At 52.4% G+C, this 13,162-nt stretch overlaps 1 protein-coding gene across 3 annotated transcripts in view; it reads left to right on the top strand.

Annotated features, from left to right (window-relative positions):
- Positions 1–13,162, top strand: part of MCM5 (minichromosome maintenance complex component 5) — a 50,558-nt gene that overhangs the window by 14,370 nt on the left and 23,026 nt on the right. Inside the window, exons 10-17 of one of the 3 annotated variants that reach the window (XM_024239689.3) lie at positions 1,676–1,819; positions 2,186–2,251; positions 2,476–2,652; positions 3,572–3,684; positions 5,708–5,836; positions 7,124–7,266; positions 9,022–9,149; positions 9,958–10,302. In XM_024239689.3, the coding sequence (XP_024095457.2) occupies positions 1,676–1,819; positions 2,186–2,251; positions 2,476–2,652; positions 3,572–3,684; positions 5,708–5,836; positions 7,124–7,266; positions 9,022–9,149; positions 9,958–10,059 (1,002 nt within the window). In that variant the 3' untranslated portion in view covers positions 10,060–10,302. Of the gene's footprint in view, positions 1–1,675; positions 1,820–2,185; positions 2,252–2,475; positions 2,653–3,571; positions 3,685–5,707; positions 5,837–7,123; positions 7,267–9,021; positions 10,303–13,162 lie in introns of those variants that run through there. The other 2 variants (XM_024239688.3, XM_063723025.1) reach the window with 2 other exon arrangements.

A 13,162-nucleotide genomic window follows, 5' to 3' on the forward strand; every position in this document is an offset into this window, starting at 1 on the left:
GGAGATGGGAGGAAGAAAGGAGCCAACGGGTGTATGTAGGTTTGGGGCAGGCGGCGAGTACACCGTACTGAGAGTCAGGATGGGGTTTGGGTCTCAGTCTGGCCAGAAATTGGCTATGGGCATTGAGTAAGTCACCCAGTCTCCCTGAGCGTCAGTTTATCCATTTGCTAAATACTGATATTGTTATCATTAATAGCTAAAATCTGGCTGGGCACGGTGGTTCATGCCTGTAATACCAGCACTTTGGGAGGCCGAGGTGGGCGGATTGCTTGAGCTCAGGAGTTTGAGACCAGCCTGGACGGCATGGTGAAACCCTGTCTCTACCAAAAATACAAAATAACTAGCCAGGCGTGGTATGCACCTGTGGTCCCAGCTGCTTGGGAGGCTGAGGTGGGAGGATCACTTAAGCCCAGAATGGGGAGGTTGCAGTGAGCCAAGATTGTGTCACTGCACTCCAGCCTGGGTGACAGAGTGAGACCATGTTTCAAATAATAATAATAATAATAATAGCTAAAATGAAGGGCCAGACACTGCTTGAAGTACTTTGCATATATTTACTTAGTCTTCACCTCAACTGTGTGGTAGGTACTGTTACCCCTGTGTTAGGGGTGAGAAAACTCAGGTACAGAATGGGTAAGTGTCTTGGCCCAGGTCTCACTGCTGGTAAGCATTAGAGCAGGATGTGATTGAACCCAAGTGTCTGATGAGCTGGGTCCTCTGCTGCGTTGTTGAATGGGTCTGCGGGGATCAGAGCCAGAGAGGGTCTGACTGTCATGATCCAAGTGGTGGGGTTCTATAGGGCGAGATGGTGGTCTTTGGACAGATGGGAAGTGTGCCAAATTTGCCACACTGGCACTGTCCAGTAGAAATACGTGAACTGCACATGTGACGCATGTATGTCTTAGATTGTCTAATAGCCACATTAAAAAGTAGCTGGGTGCGGTGGTGTGCATGCCTGTAGTCCCAGCTACATGGGAGGCTGAGGTGGGAGGATCACTTGAGCCCAGGAGTTTGAGACCAGCTTGGGCAACATAGCAAGACCCCATTTCAATTTAAAAGGAAGAAGGGGAAAGAAAAAAGGAAAAACAGGTGACGTTACTCTGTTTAACTCGCTATATCTAAAATCTCATTTCAACATGTTTGATATGTAGATTATTGAGATACTTTACATTGTTATGTGCTCTGAGTCTTTGAAATCGTGAGTATTTTGCACTTAAGGGCATCTCAGGACTTTCCCAATTTCAGGGGCTCTATGGCAGTATGTGGCTTGTAGGTCTATATAGAGACGACAAGGGACTCACGATGGGGGCAGGCTTTCCCTGGGAGTCAGGAGTCCTCATCCTAGCCCTGAGGCTAACTCCTCTTCTCTGGGCCTCAGTTTGCTCATCTGTGAGTCGGGCCCCAGAAGACTGTGTCACAGGGCTGTGGTGAGGCTCAGGTGAGCCATGGATGTGATGCCCTCAGCGGGGAGAACATCTGGGCACACCGAGGCCCAGGGCAGCCTCCCCTTCCAGAGGGAGACGCACTGAGTTGGAGCCTGGAGTCCTATTCTGTACCCTGCAGCCAGCTTTGATGTGTGACCTTGGGCAAATCACAACCTCAGTGGGTCTTTTTGACTTACGGGGGTCAAAGCATGGAGTTGTTATTGGGCCCTGACACCACCCCACTGCCCCAGGTATACACGTCTGGGAAAGGCAGCAGCGCAGCTGGACTGACAGCCTCGGTGATGAGGGACCCTTCGTCCCGGAATTTCATCATGGAGGGTGGAGCCATGGTCCTGGCTGATGGTGGGGTTGTCTGTATTGACGAGTTTGACAAGGTGAGTCGGATGAAGTGGGTAGTAGCCAAAAGGTGGGTGGCACCAGGATATGTGGCCTCCTGTGCTCAGCCAGCAGAAATCACCTCTGACTTGGGAGACCTGTTTTCAATCACTGGGCCTGTCACTCTAGGGTAACTGTGGGAAGCTGCTTAACCTCTTCAAGCCTCAGTTTCCATATCTGAAGAGTGGGGAGAAGAAAGGCGAGCCCACACAGTTGTTCCCATGATTAGAGGTGACCTGGTTGCTGCCATTGGCCTTACAGGGAGTTGGTATTCAGGAGTGAGGGCTGCTGTTAGTTTTCCTGTTTCTACTGCTCCCTGCTCCCTCACTTCAGTAGGTCTGATGACATTTCTCTCTTCCACATAGATGCGAGAAGATGACCGTGTGGCAATCCACGAAGCCATGGAGCAGCAGACCATCTCTATCGCCAAGGTGAGTGCACCGCCAAGGTGCAGGCCTAGCCTGCAGCAGCCCAGCCTGGCCCAACCGTCCTCAGGCTGCCCTGATTGGGACAAAGTTCTTTTTGCCCAGGCCTAGAATCGCGTGTGTGCGTGCGTGCGTGCGTGCGTGTGTGTGTCTAACTGTGTGTGTGTGTAAGTGTGTATTTAAGAAGGCATCTTTGCCATCTCCTCCCCCTTTTCATCGTCGCCTCTTAGGCCGGGATCACCACCACCCTGAACTCCCGCTGCTCCGTCCTGGCTGCTGCCAACTCAGTGTTCGGCCGCTGGGATGAGACGAAGGGGGAGGACAACATCGACTTCATGCCTACCATCTTGTCGCGCTTCGACATGATCTTCATCGTCAAGGATGAGCACAATGAGGAGAGGGATGTGGTATGTCCAGGGGCAGGGCTGGTGGCCATGGACCTGCCTCCAGGCAGGCTTGTGATTGTGTGGGAAGGAGAATGGAGAACAAGGGCCTTGGCTGGTGAAGTCCTGACTGTCAGGCTGTGAAATTGGGGAGCACGTGAGAGGGCGGTTGTTGTGGACTGCAGAGGATTGAAGTAGGGTCTGGAGTCCTGTGGCTTGCTCTGCCTCTGCCGTGAGTGATAAGCTGTGTGATTTGGGCTAAATCAGTTTCTCCCTGGGCCTCAGTCCCTTATATATGAAACAGAGGAGTTGACATTGGGTTATGAGTAATAGAACCTCAGTTCTGGTTAGTAAATTTTTCAAAGAAAAAAGCATAGTGGTTTATAGAATTGATAAGTCCAGCGGCTTAAGGCCCAGGTAGATCTGGATTCTCAAACAACTGTCTCTGCCTTTCTATTCTGCTTTCCTTGGTGGAATCTTTGTACTTGGGCAGCTGTTCCTCTTGTGGCGGCAAAGACAAAATAAGATTTTGTCCTGTTAGCTTATAGCTTAACAGCCCCCAGGAAAGAGGAGGCCCTGTCTTTTCCAGTGCTTCTATCAAAAGTCCCAGGATAGACTCCTATTGGTTTGGGTAGATCCAATGTCCATCCCCAAGTTGGGGTGGACAAGATACATGCCCCAAGTCGGGGTGGACAAGCTGAACCCACCTCTTTATGGACCAGGGCAGAGGAGCAAGGATCATTATCTAAAGGAGAATCCAGATGCTCCCATCAGAACGAGGGCCTGGTGCTGAGCAAACAGGCTGAGCACACCTGAGATCTTAGCACCCTTTCCGGCACCTTGATGCCAGGGCCCCATCAGCTCTTTCTGGCTGTTCCACCTCTGTTGGGACTCAGGCTTGGGAGGGCCTGTGGGATGACCCAGTGTCTCCTCTGCTCTCCAGATGCTGGCCAAGCATGTCATCACTCTGCACGTGAGCGCACTGACGCAGACACAGGCCGTGGAGGGCGAGATTGACCTGGCCAAGCTGAAGAAGTTTATTGCCTACTGCCGAGCGTGAGTCCTGGATGCAGGCCCACGGGGGTGAGGTTGCCCAGCTTCCCTGGGTGGGAGAGAACCCAGTCCCCTGGTCCTGCTCCTCCTCATGAAGAACAGCCCAGATGTTGCTGTTCTGAGGTTCTCAGCTCTGCTGAATCTGCTCTGCTCTCTTCTCACCTTGCGTAGCTCACTGGCTCTTGGCTTCAGTTTTCCCACCTCCACACCAAGGAGGTGGGATTTAGATGGTCTTGAAGACCTCCTCGAGTCTGACATGCAGGGAGGCAGTGAAGTGTAGACATGGTAGACATGGGCTCCGGGTCATACCTGCCTTCACTGTATGACTTTGGGCAAGTAGGTTGGCCTCTCTGAGCCTTGATTTCCCCAGGCCTATTGATGATTGCTAGGATTTTTGTAAGGATTGCACAAGATGATGAGTAAGTGCTTGGCATAGCCCTGCCCTGGGTAAATACTCAGTGAGTGGCAGCTGCAATTTCATTGTTCTCACAGATTTTCAATAATAATAATAATTATATACATAGTACTGGCTGGTTGCAGTAGCTCACACTGTAATCCCAGCACTTTGGGAGGCGGAGGCAGGTGGATCACTTGAGGTCAGGAGTGCAAGACCAGCCTGGCCAACATGGCAAAACCCCATGTCTACTAAAAATACAAAAATTAGCCGAGTGTGGTGGTGCACACCTATAGTCCCAGCTACTCAGGAGGCTGAGGCAGGAGAACTGCTTGAACCCAGGAGGCAGAGATTGCAGTGAGCTGAGATCGTGCCATTGCACTTCAGCCTGGGCAACAGAGTGAGACTCTGTCTCAAAAATATATATATAATATGTGTACACACACACACACACACACACACTTACTCACACAGTACTTTCTTTGTGCCAGGCATTCTGAATTATTATTCAGTACTTTCTGTGTGAATAAATTATAACCCTCCCCCAAAACCTACCAGGTAAGGTGTGCTATTATTCCCTTCCCTGTATGGATGGGGAAGCTGAGGCAAAGGAAATTAAGTAACTTGTCCAAGCACATGCCAGAGGTAGTGGAGCCAGGATGTGAACGCAGCTGCTTTCCTCCAGAGGCTGTGCTTTTAACCACAGTGCTTTGATTCTTGTCATACAGTGCTTTGGTGATCTTTTGAAGGAGCTAAAACCCAGGGGTTGAGGGCTCTTTGAGTGCACTACCAGTGGGGGGCTGGTGGGTCCCTGATTCAGCACCGCTGCCAGGGTGAGTGGGTAGTCCCTGGGTCTTCATCCAAGTCTGAGCTCTGTATGGCCCAATGTTGAGAGGCTTGGGCCCACAGCTGTGAGTCAGGGAGCCCTGGATTCTAATCTTCCCTCTGCACTAAGTCCCCAGGTAGCCTTGGGGAGTTCCCTCCCTCCCTCTGGGTCTCAGTCTCCATGTCCTTAGGATGGTTGAGCTAAGGCTTTCCCTACATCAGTGATTGTCAGTTGGCCTGGGGGCTAGTGGGGAGGGGATGGGATAGGGTAGTTGCTGATCAGACTTCCCCACACCTACCCTCCCAGGAGAGTCTGAGGTGCTCCCAGCCCCTGGACTGCAGTCACCGCCAAAGCCTCCTGTGGGTGTCATCAGCTTGTCGTGTCTTCAGATGTGTTGGGTGGAGGAGTTTGAGACTGCTGCAAAGCCCACCACCCAGTGGGCCTCCATGCTGCTGTGATTGTGCCATTGTTCATTACATGTATGGGGGACCTTGTGGCAAGACACCACACAGCATCTAACAGTGGGGAAGAGGCGGTTTTCACCCTGCAGACGTGCCTGGCTTTTCTTCACCTGTTTTCTAAGAGAGGGACCCATATTTCTCCCCAGTGTTGATGTTTGTGGCAGCTGCTCACAGCCAGATTTCACTTAAATCTCTTCCGATTGTTGTCCCCCAGCCCATGTGAGTGGGCAGCTGTGGTGTGGTGGGAAAGTGCATGTCTGTAAGCTGACAGGGGGCTGGGGGAAAGGGTAGGTGCCCTAAGAGTCCCTCCTGGCCTCACACCAGCCTCTCCCCACTGTCCTGCAGGAAGTGTGGCCCCCGGCTGTCAGCAGAGGCTGCAGAGAAACTGAAGAACCGCTACATCATCATGCGGAGCGGAGCCCGTCAGCACGAGAGGGACAGTGACCGCCGCTCCAGCATCCCTATCACTGTGCGGTGAGCAGGCGGGCAGGGCTGGGCCAGGGCAGACGGGGCTTGCTTTACACAGCAGGGTGTGCCTGGCAACCAGGGGCAGTGGTCCAGGCTTTTCACTTGGCACAGGCCCATAGTAGCTCTGGGCAGGAAGAGTCCCTTTGGAGCATAAGCTATGGCCTCCTTGATCTCATTGATGATCCGTGTTTCTTGATTTAAGGCTAGGCAAACCTGGACCCCTCTTGTCTGAATTTGGCCTGGCTTCTCCCATTGTAGGAAGCCTGAAGGGAGGGAAGGACCCAGGCCTGGGAGTCAAGAGTCTTGGGTCCCAGCCTCTAGCCCACTGTGTGACTGTAGGGAAATTACATTCCTTCTCTGGCCCTCAGTGTTTTCAGCTGCTAACTCTGTTCATTCTTGTGACTTTGTAGACAGTACAGTGGGTAAGAGTTGGGATTTACCTGGTTTGAATCCTGTCTCCAGCACTGACTGGTTGGAAATGGATTTGGCTATAAGTAATGGTAAATCCAAATAAAGTAGCTTAAAGAAATAGGACGTTGATTTCTCTTTTTCTGTAGCACTGTCTGGAGGAAGATGGTATGGGGACTGGTGTGAGGACTCCTCAAGCTCCCCCTTACTCTTAGTCCAAGATGGCTGCTGGAACTTCAGCCATCACCTCCAGGCATCAGGAGAGGAAGGAAAGAGAGGTTCCCTTTTAAAGGACACTTCATGAATTCCCACACAATGCTTGGACTTACAACTTACTGCCATAGATTGGTCACACAAATACAACCTGGTACAAAAGATGTCTGGGATGTGTTTTAGTGGATTGCTGTGTGCCAGACTAAAAACCGGGGTTCCAAGCTAGGTGCAGTAGCCTACATTGTGATCCTAGCACTTTGGGAGGCTGAGGCAGGAGGATTACTTGAGGCCAGGAGTTTGAGACCAGCCTGGGCAACATTTCTACAAAAAATAAAAAATTAGCCAGGCATTGTGGTGCATTCCTGTAGACCCAGCTACTCAGGTGGCTAAGGTGGAAGGATCACTGGAGCCCAGGAGTTCGAGGATGCAGTGAGCTATGCTCATGCCACTACACTCCAGCCTGGTCAACAGAGCGAGACCCTGTCTCAAAAAAAAAAAGAAAAAAAATTGCAGTGCTATGACTAAGATCAAAAGGGAGATGGATTATGGGGATACCTAGCAGTCTCCACCACAGTCTTACCACTTTGGGCAAGCACCTCCCTGGTAATGGGGTGGCTGGGGAGGAAGGGAATAGCGGACTGAGGCCACCCTAGCATGCTGTTGTCCCCACAGGCAGCTGGAGGCCATCGTGCGCATCGCGGAAGCCCTCAGCAAGATGAAGCTGCAGCCCTTCGCCACAGAGGCAGATGTGGAGGAGGCCCTGCGGCTCTTCCAAGTGTCCACATTGGATGCTGCCTTGTCTGGTACCCTGTCAGGTGAGCAGATGAAGGGCACATGGTCTTAGTTGATCTGGGTTCCCTGGCTCGGAGCTCTGTGGGCAGGGCTCTGGCCTGCTGGGGGCCTGCAGTGTGTGTCTTGCTTCTTTGAGTTTGCTGAGCTTCTCTGAGTTTCTTTTTGCAATAAGACCCCTCTCCTCCTTTCTCCCCATCGCTGTTTCCTCCAAGATGGGAAGAAGCAGCTTCTCTCCAGACCCTTGAACACAATCCTCTTGACCCAGGTCATTGATGATAATTACCCTTCTCACTGGCTAGGAACAACAGTTGACGCTCTGCTTCCTAGAGCTCATCAGCATTTTCAGTGCTTCCAGAGCTATTTCTCGCATTTTTCCTTACAGCTGCTCCCTGGAAGCCAGGTGAGCAGTCAGTCCTGCCCATGTTAGAAATGAGACAGCTGACACTCGAAGGGGCCTTTCCCTGGTGCCCAAGATCACAGTTGCTTGGCTGGAATGCAAGTCTCCTGGCCCCTAGGCCAGCGTTTTCCACAGCATAAGCCATACTGTCTGGTTTCGGTCAGCCTTTCAACAGACTGCCCCAGGCACCGCTGATGAGCCAGGCTACCTACGCTGGGGAAAATCTGTTCCTTCACCCAGCAGATACTTCATTAGTGTTACTGTTTGCCAGGCACTGTTCTAGGTGCTGGGAGTATAAGTGCAATCAATCACAAGGTCCCCGCCCTCCTGGGCTCTCATTCTCATTCTAGTTGGGGAGAGATGGACAGTAGAGAAACAAATGCCAGTGTAGGTAGTGAAAAGGGCAGTGAGGGAGATGATGGCAGGGCCAGGTGTGTTGGAAAAGGAGGGCGTGCTCTTTCCCATGGAGTGAGTGGGCATGGCCTCTGCAAGGAGGTGATGCCAAGCAGGGAGCTGCCTGAAGTGGACAGTGTGGCTCCTTGGGGGAAGAGCTGCTCAGGTGGAGGCAGCGCTAAGTGTCAATTTCCCCAGGAGGGAGCAGGTTTGGTGCATTTGAATGGGAAGGCACTTGGGTGAAGAATGGGGTGGGTGGGGCCTGTTCCTCCTGTCCCCCCTTGGTGAAGACTCAGCCTCTACCCTGGAGACACTTCCTGTCACATGAGACATTTGCAGGTGGAGGCCTCTGGGATGCTGCAGGCACAGAGGGCAGGGGTGATATGGAGTGATGATAATTTGAGTTGGGTCTTGTGGGCTATGTAGGAGTTTGCCTCACAGACTCCCCTCTCAATGGCTTCTTGACCATGAGCCCACCATCTCCTTAGCTGAAACACCAAGGCCTCTGTCGCAGTAATTGGAAGTCATGAGCCTCCTGGTTGCCGAGGGCTCCTCAGGGCACCTCGTAGATGTGTCCAGGGCAGGCTGGCTTCCCTCCTGGGTCACTGATGGGCCCCTTCCAACTCTCTCTCTAATCTGTCTGCTCCAGGAACAAAAGGAGTCCTGCTGTGGCCTCCAAGGGCCCGCAGGACTTGGTCCCTAGTGACACTCTGGCCATGTCTCTGCTGCGCTGGGCCCTGGGCTGCTTTTTGAATGAGACAAGTGTGTTCCTGCCTCTGTGACTTTGTGCTTGGCCTGGAGTGTCCCCACATGTGCCATATCCTGTCTTCTCAATCAGGCCTGCACCACCCTGGCACACTCGGTGCCCTTTTCTGACTTATTCTTCGGGGCCTGGCTCAGGCTGTTCTTCCTTGGGCTAGAGGCTGTCTCTGTCCAAGAACTCCCATTGTCCCAGCTCCCCGGCTGCCTCACTTCTCAATGCCCACAGGGGTGGAGGGCTTCACCAGCCAGGAGGACCAGGAGATGCTGAGCCGCATCGAGAAGCAGCTCAAGCGCCGCTTTGCCATTGGCTCCCAGGTGTCTGAGCACAGCATCATCAAGGACTTCACCAAGCAGGTGAGCCTGCCTTGGAGTGGGGGTGTGAGCCCGCACGGGGTGCAGGGCTTCTGCTGGTTCCCACCCACTCAGCACTGGCGTCTTACTCAGCAGACAGGCCCTGAAGGGTAGGATGGACAACTGTCCCTTTCTCAGACCTTTTCTAGCCATCATTCCTTCCCTAGGGATGTCTTCATCAGGAGCAGGGGTGGGGGTATTTTTTCTATCCCACGAAGGGGAGGGGAGAGCAGAGGTGGTTGGATTCTGGTGAAATCCCATACAAGTCCCCCCAGCCCTTCCCGTCTGTTCCTTTCCCCGTTGGCGGGCGTTTCATGGAGTGGGAAGGGGCAGAGCCATGAGAGTGAGCTTCCTAGCTCACTGAGGAGGGTACTGTTGGCCCCACAGAGAGAAGATGGGATTTTCCAGATGCTCTGGAAAACCTGTCACCTTTAAAATCTCAGGAGCAATTCTAGTTTCTGGTCTCTGCTCCTTGTACATCATCTCATTTTGATTCAGGGCAGTTTAATGGATGGTATCGTGCCTATTCTATAGGTGCACGGACTGAGGCTTAGAGAAAGGTTTAGAGCTTCAGTTCTAGAGTCAGATGGGACTTAAGTCCCAGCTCTACCGCTTAATTGCTGTGATCTTGAGCAAGTGGCTTAGCCTCTGTGTGCCTCAGTGTCTGGTACACAGTAGGCACTCAGGAAGTGTGGGCCCTTTAGGTCAAGGGAGCCTGAGTACAAAGTTCCCCGTCAGCCTGGGGATGTCTGGGCTCTGTTGGGGTCCCCTCGGGCAGCACGTGCCGTTAGCCAGCCATGTGCTCCCACAGAAATACCCGGAGCACGCCATTCACAAGGTGCTGCAGCTCATGCTGCGGCGCGGCGAGATCCAGCATCGCATGCAGCGCAAGGTTCTCTACCGCCTCAAGTGAGTCGCGCCGCCTCACTGGACTCATGGACTCGCCCATGCCTCTCGCCCCTCCTGCCGCTGCCTGCCGTTGAGAATGTTGCTGGGACCTCTGCCTCCCCACTTCCCAGCCCTCGAACTTCCCAGGCACCCTTCTTTCTGCCCCAGAGGAAGGAGCTGTCCTGCTGCCTCTGGGCGACCGCCTCTAGCGCAGTTCTGGGAAGTGTGCTTTTGGCATCTGTTAATAAAGCCACGGTGTGTTCAGGTATCTGTGGGTTTGTGCACTCGGTGACCTGTCACCTCCATCGTGCCCTCATGGCAGGGTAAGTGTGAGGGAACAGGGTCTGGAGCCAGACAGGCCAGGGTTTCTGACTTGGATCTGCCACTCAGACTTCGGGTAAGTCACGTGACTTGAGTGCTCCGGTTTCTTCATCTGTTTAACGGGGCTCATAACGCCACTCCCTTGATGCTGGGAATCCAGTGAGACCAGGGAGTGGAGAAGCGCTTCTCAAAGTGTGTGAGTTTGATCCCCCTCACCTGTTCCCCAGTAACTTATTGGGGGGCTGCGAGCTGTGGTGCGGCAGTCAGACTGCCTGGATTCATTGACCCTCTCCATGCGTTAGTTTCCTTATCTGTAAGCAGGCTGACACTAGAACCTGCTTCACAGGATTGTGCTTAGGGTCAATAAGCAGCTGTTAGTGAGGGGAGTGCAGTGGCCACCAGGCAGGAACTAGGACTCCAGCCAGTTCTTTCCTGGTGGGCCACGTGTAACTGTGTGGCCTTGGGAGAGACATTTCACTTTTCTGTGCCTGAGTTTATCAGTAAACTGGAGATGGGGAGGATTCCTCACCCTGAGTTGTGAGGATTGAGTGACAGAAGGCACTAGTGACAGCGATGTTGGAGGAAGGAGTGTTGCCAAGTGCCTTGGTCACTTTGCCTAATTTCAGAAAGTCACTCTGAGTTGGTATGTTTTGTGTTTTTAAAAAAGCTAGGATTCATAAAATTAAATAAAAATCAGTGAAATAAAATATTTGATATTTAAAATACATTTAGAAATATAAAGTGTCAAGCAAAACGTGAATTTGGAAATCTACGAAACTTTCTAATTATTAGATAAGGTATTTAAAAGTAATTGCCATGTAAAAATGACACAAACTTGAAGTAAGATTATTTGATTTTTCTAAAAATACAAGAAAGCTTGGTGCATCTGCGTGGTCATTGTTGAATCACAAATGTATTTTTGTGTAGAAGATTCCTGCAGCTCAAAGCCCTTTCTGACTCCATACTGTTCCGGGAAATGGAGAGATGAGAGGAGCTAAATCAGCTTTCCTCTGACTCACTCGCGTTCAAAGCCCATTTCTTTTCTGATAATTTTGAGAGTGTCTGGAACAGCTTTTGTTTTCTTGATGGGGTGGCAACCTTACTGGGTGCGCTGTGTGTTTTGTGTCCGAGGTGGCATCTCCGGTTTCTGCTAGCCTTTCATCTTGCTCAGGTGGGGACTCGCATGCATCTCAGGCCCAAGGTCCTCCTGTCCTGCTTGTTCATGGAGGGTGGGACTCGCATGAGATTCACCCTGCAGCGGCAACTTTGCTGGTGGCCTTTTCTCCACCCCTGTGGTGGGTGGTGCTGCTGTGGTCACCTCTGTTTTACAGGTGGAGAAACTGAGGCTCAGAGAGTCAAGTGTCACAGTGAGGGAGTGCAGGGCAGGCTTCAAACCTGGTGGCTCCGAACTCCACCCATGTTACCTTTTCTGCCAGATTCTCTCTTGGCAGTCCCTAACCCTGGCCTGAGTGGGATGCTGGGCAGAGACAGTCCTGGTCTGGGGGAGGCAGGTGCCAGTCAGGTGGGGGAGACTGACCCTGGGGTAGGTTCCCAGGGGTAGGTGGCTTGACTGGCAGGCACAGGACTGAGAGGCCAAAGGGGGTCTGACTGGCTTTTCCGTGGTAGTTGGGGTAGGGCTCATAGGAGGAGCAGTTGTGCTCAGAACATGCCAGTCTCCTTCCAGATCGGGGCAGCAGCATGAAGAGAGGCCCCTGAGCCAGGGAAACACCTGCTTGTTGGGGAAAGCAAAGGCTGAGGAGAGAGCCCGAAGGGAGGCCAGCAGAGGGGAGCATTCAGGCTGAGTGATAGTTGGGGCTCGGCTTAGCGGAATCTCCAGTCAGGCCTCCGTGACACCTAGAGAGGCAGGGAGATGGGGCAAGTTGGGGAGCTGGATTCCCGAGCTGGTGCTGCCACTCAGGGTGGCTGAGCTCTTCATTCACCTGTGACCTGGCTCCCTTAGGCCTGTCTTCTCAGATCTGTCCCTACCCTCACCAGCTACAGGCTGCGACCCAGCGGACATTTCTCTCTGCTGGGCAAATCACTTCACCCCTCAGCCTCCTTTCATCTGTAGAAAGGGCACAGCAGTACAGTAGCCCTTTCATCCAGGGGTGGCTGTGAGGATTAACTGAGGGGGTAGACATCAGAGCAGCTGGGCCTGGCCCCGGGGAGGTGCTCCCAGGAAGGGCTGGGTGCCTGTGGTTTTCCCTGCCTCACAGCCTGTGCGGTCTCACGTTTCGCCTTTTCATGCTTTTGTGTGAGCAGAGGCCGAGCCTCTGCTGCTGCGTTCCCTGCCCCACTCTACTCCTGGCTGCATGGGTCTCTTCACTTCACTTAGCACTATGAGAGCCGCTCCACCCCTTTTCCAGTTCCAGGTTTGGGAAGGAGAGAGCAGACAAGCTTGCTCATGATGGAGTCCTTTTACCTGGTTTCTCTCTCTGTTCATAGATACCACCTCTGTTGATTTGGGAACTAAGACCATGTTGCTTGTCCTTAGTCACATATGACTTAATTTACACCCATTGTGGGCCCCTGGTGTCAGACAGGAAGCGTAAGCGCAGGTACCACTGAGGAGGATACACACGCTAACTACACAATCTTCACCAGACCTGTGAGCTTCCAGCCACCAGATCCAAAGTCACAGAGCACAGGGACTTACAAACATAGCAAAAACTATATCCAATTTAGGTTTCTCTTTATTGGAAATAAAGATGGCCCACACCTCAAATATGTTATTTAGATAATGCTTATAAAGAACAGCCTAAAACCCCATTCTCTTGCCTGTAAGCAACAAAATTACAAAAATGTTG

Source organism: Pongo abelii, chromosome 23 (genome assembly GCF_028885655.2).
Source record: "Pongo abelii isolate AG06213 chromosome 23, NHGRI_mPonAbe1-v2.0_pri, whole genome shotgun sequence".
NCBI lineage: Eukaryota > Metazoa > Chordata > Mammalia > Primates > Hominidae > Pongo > Pongo abelii.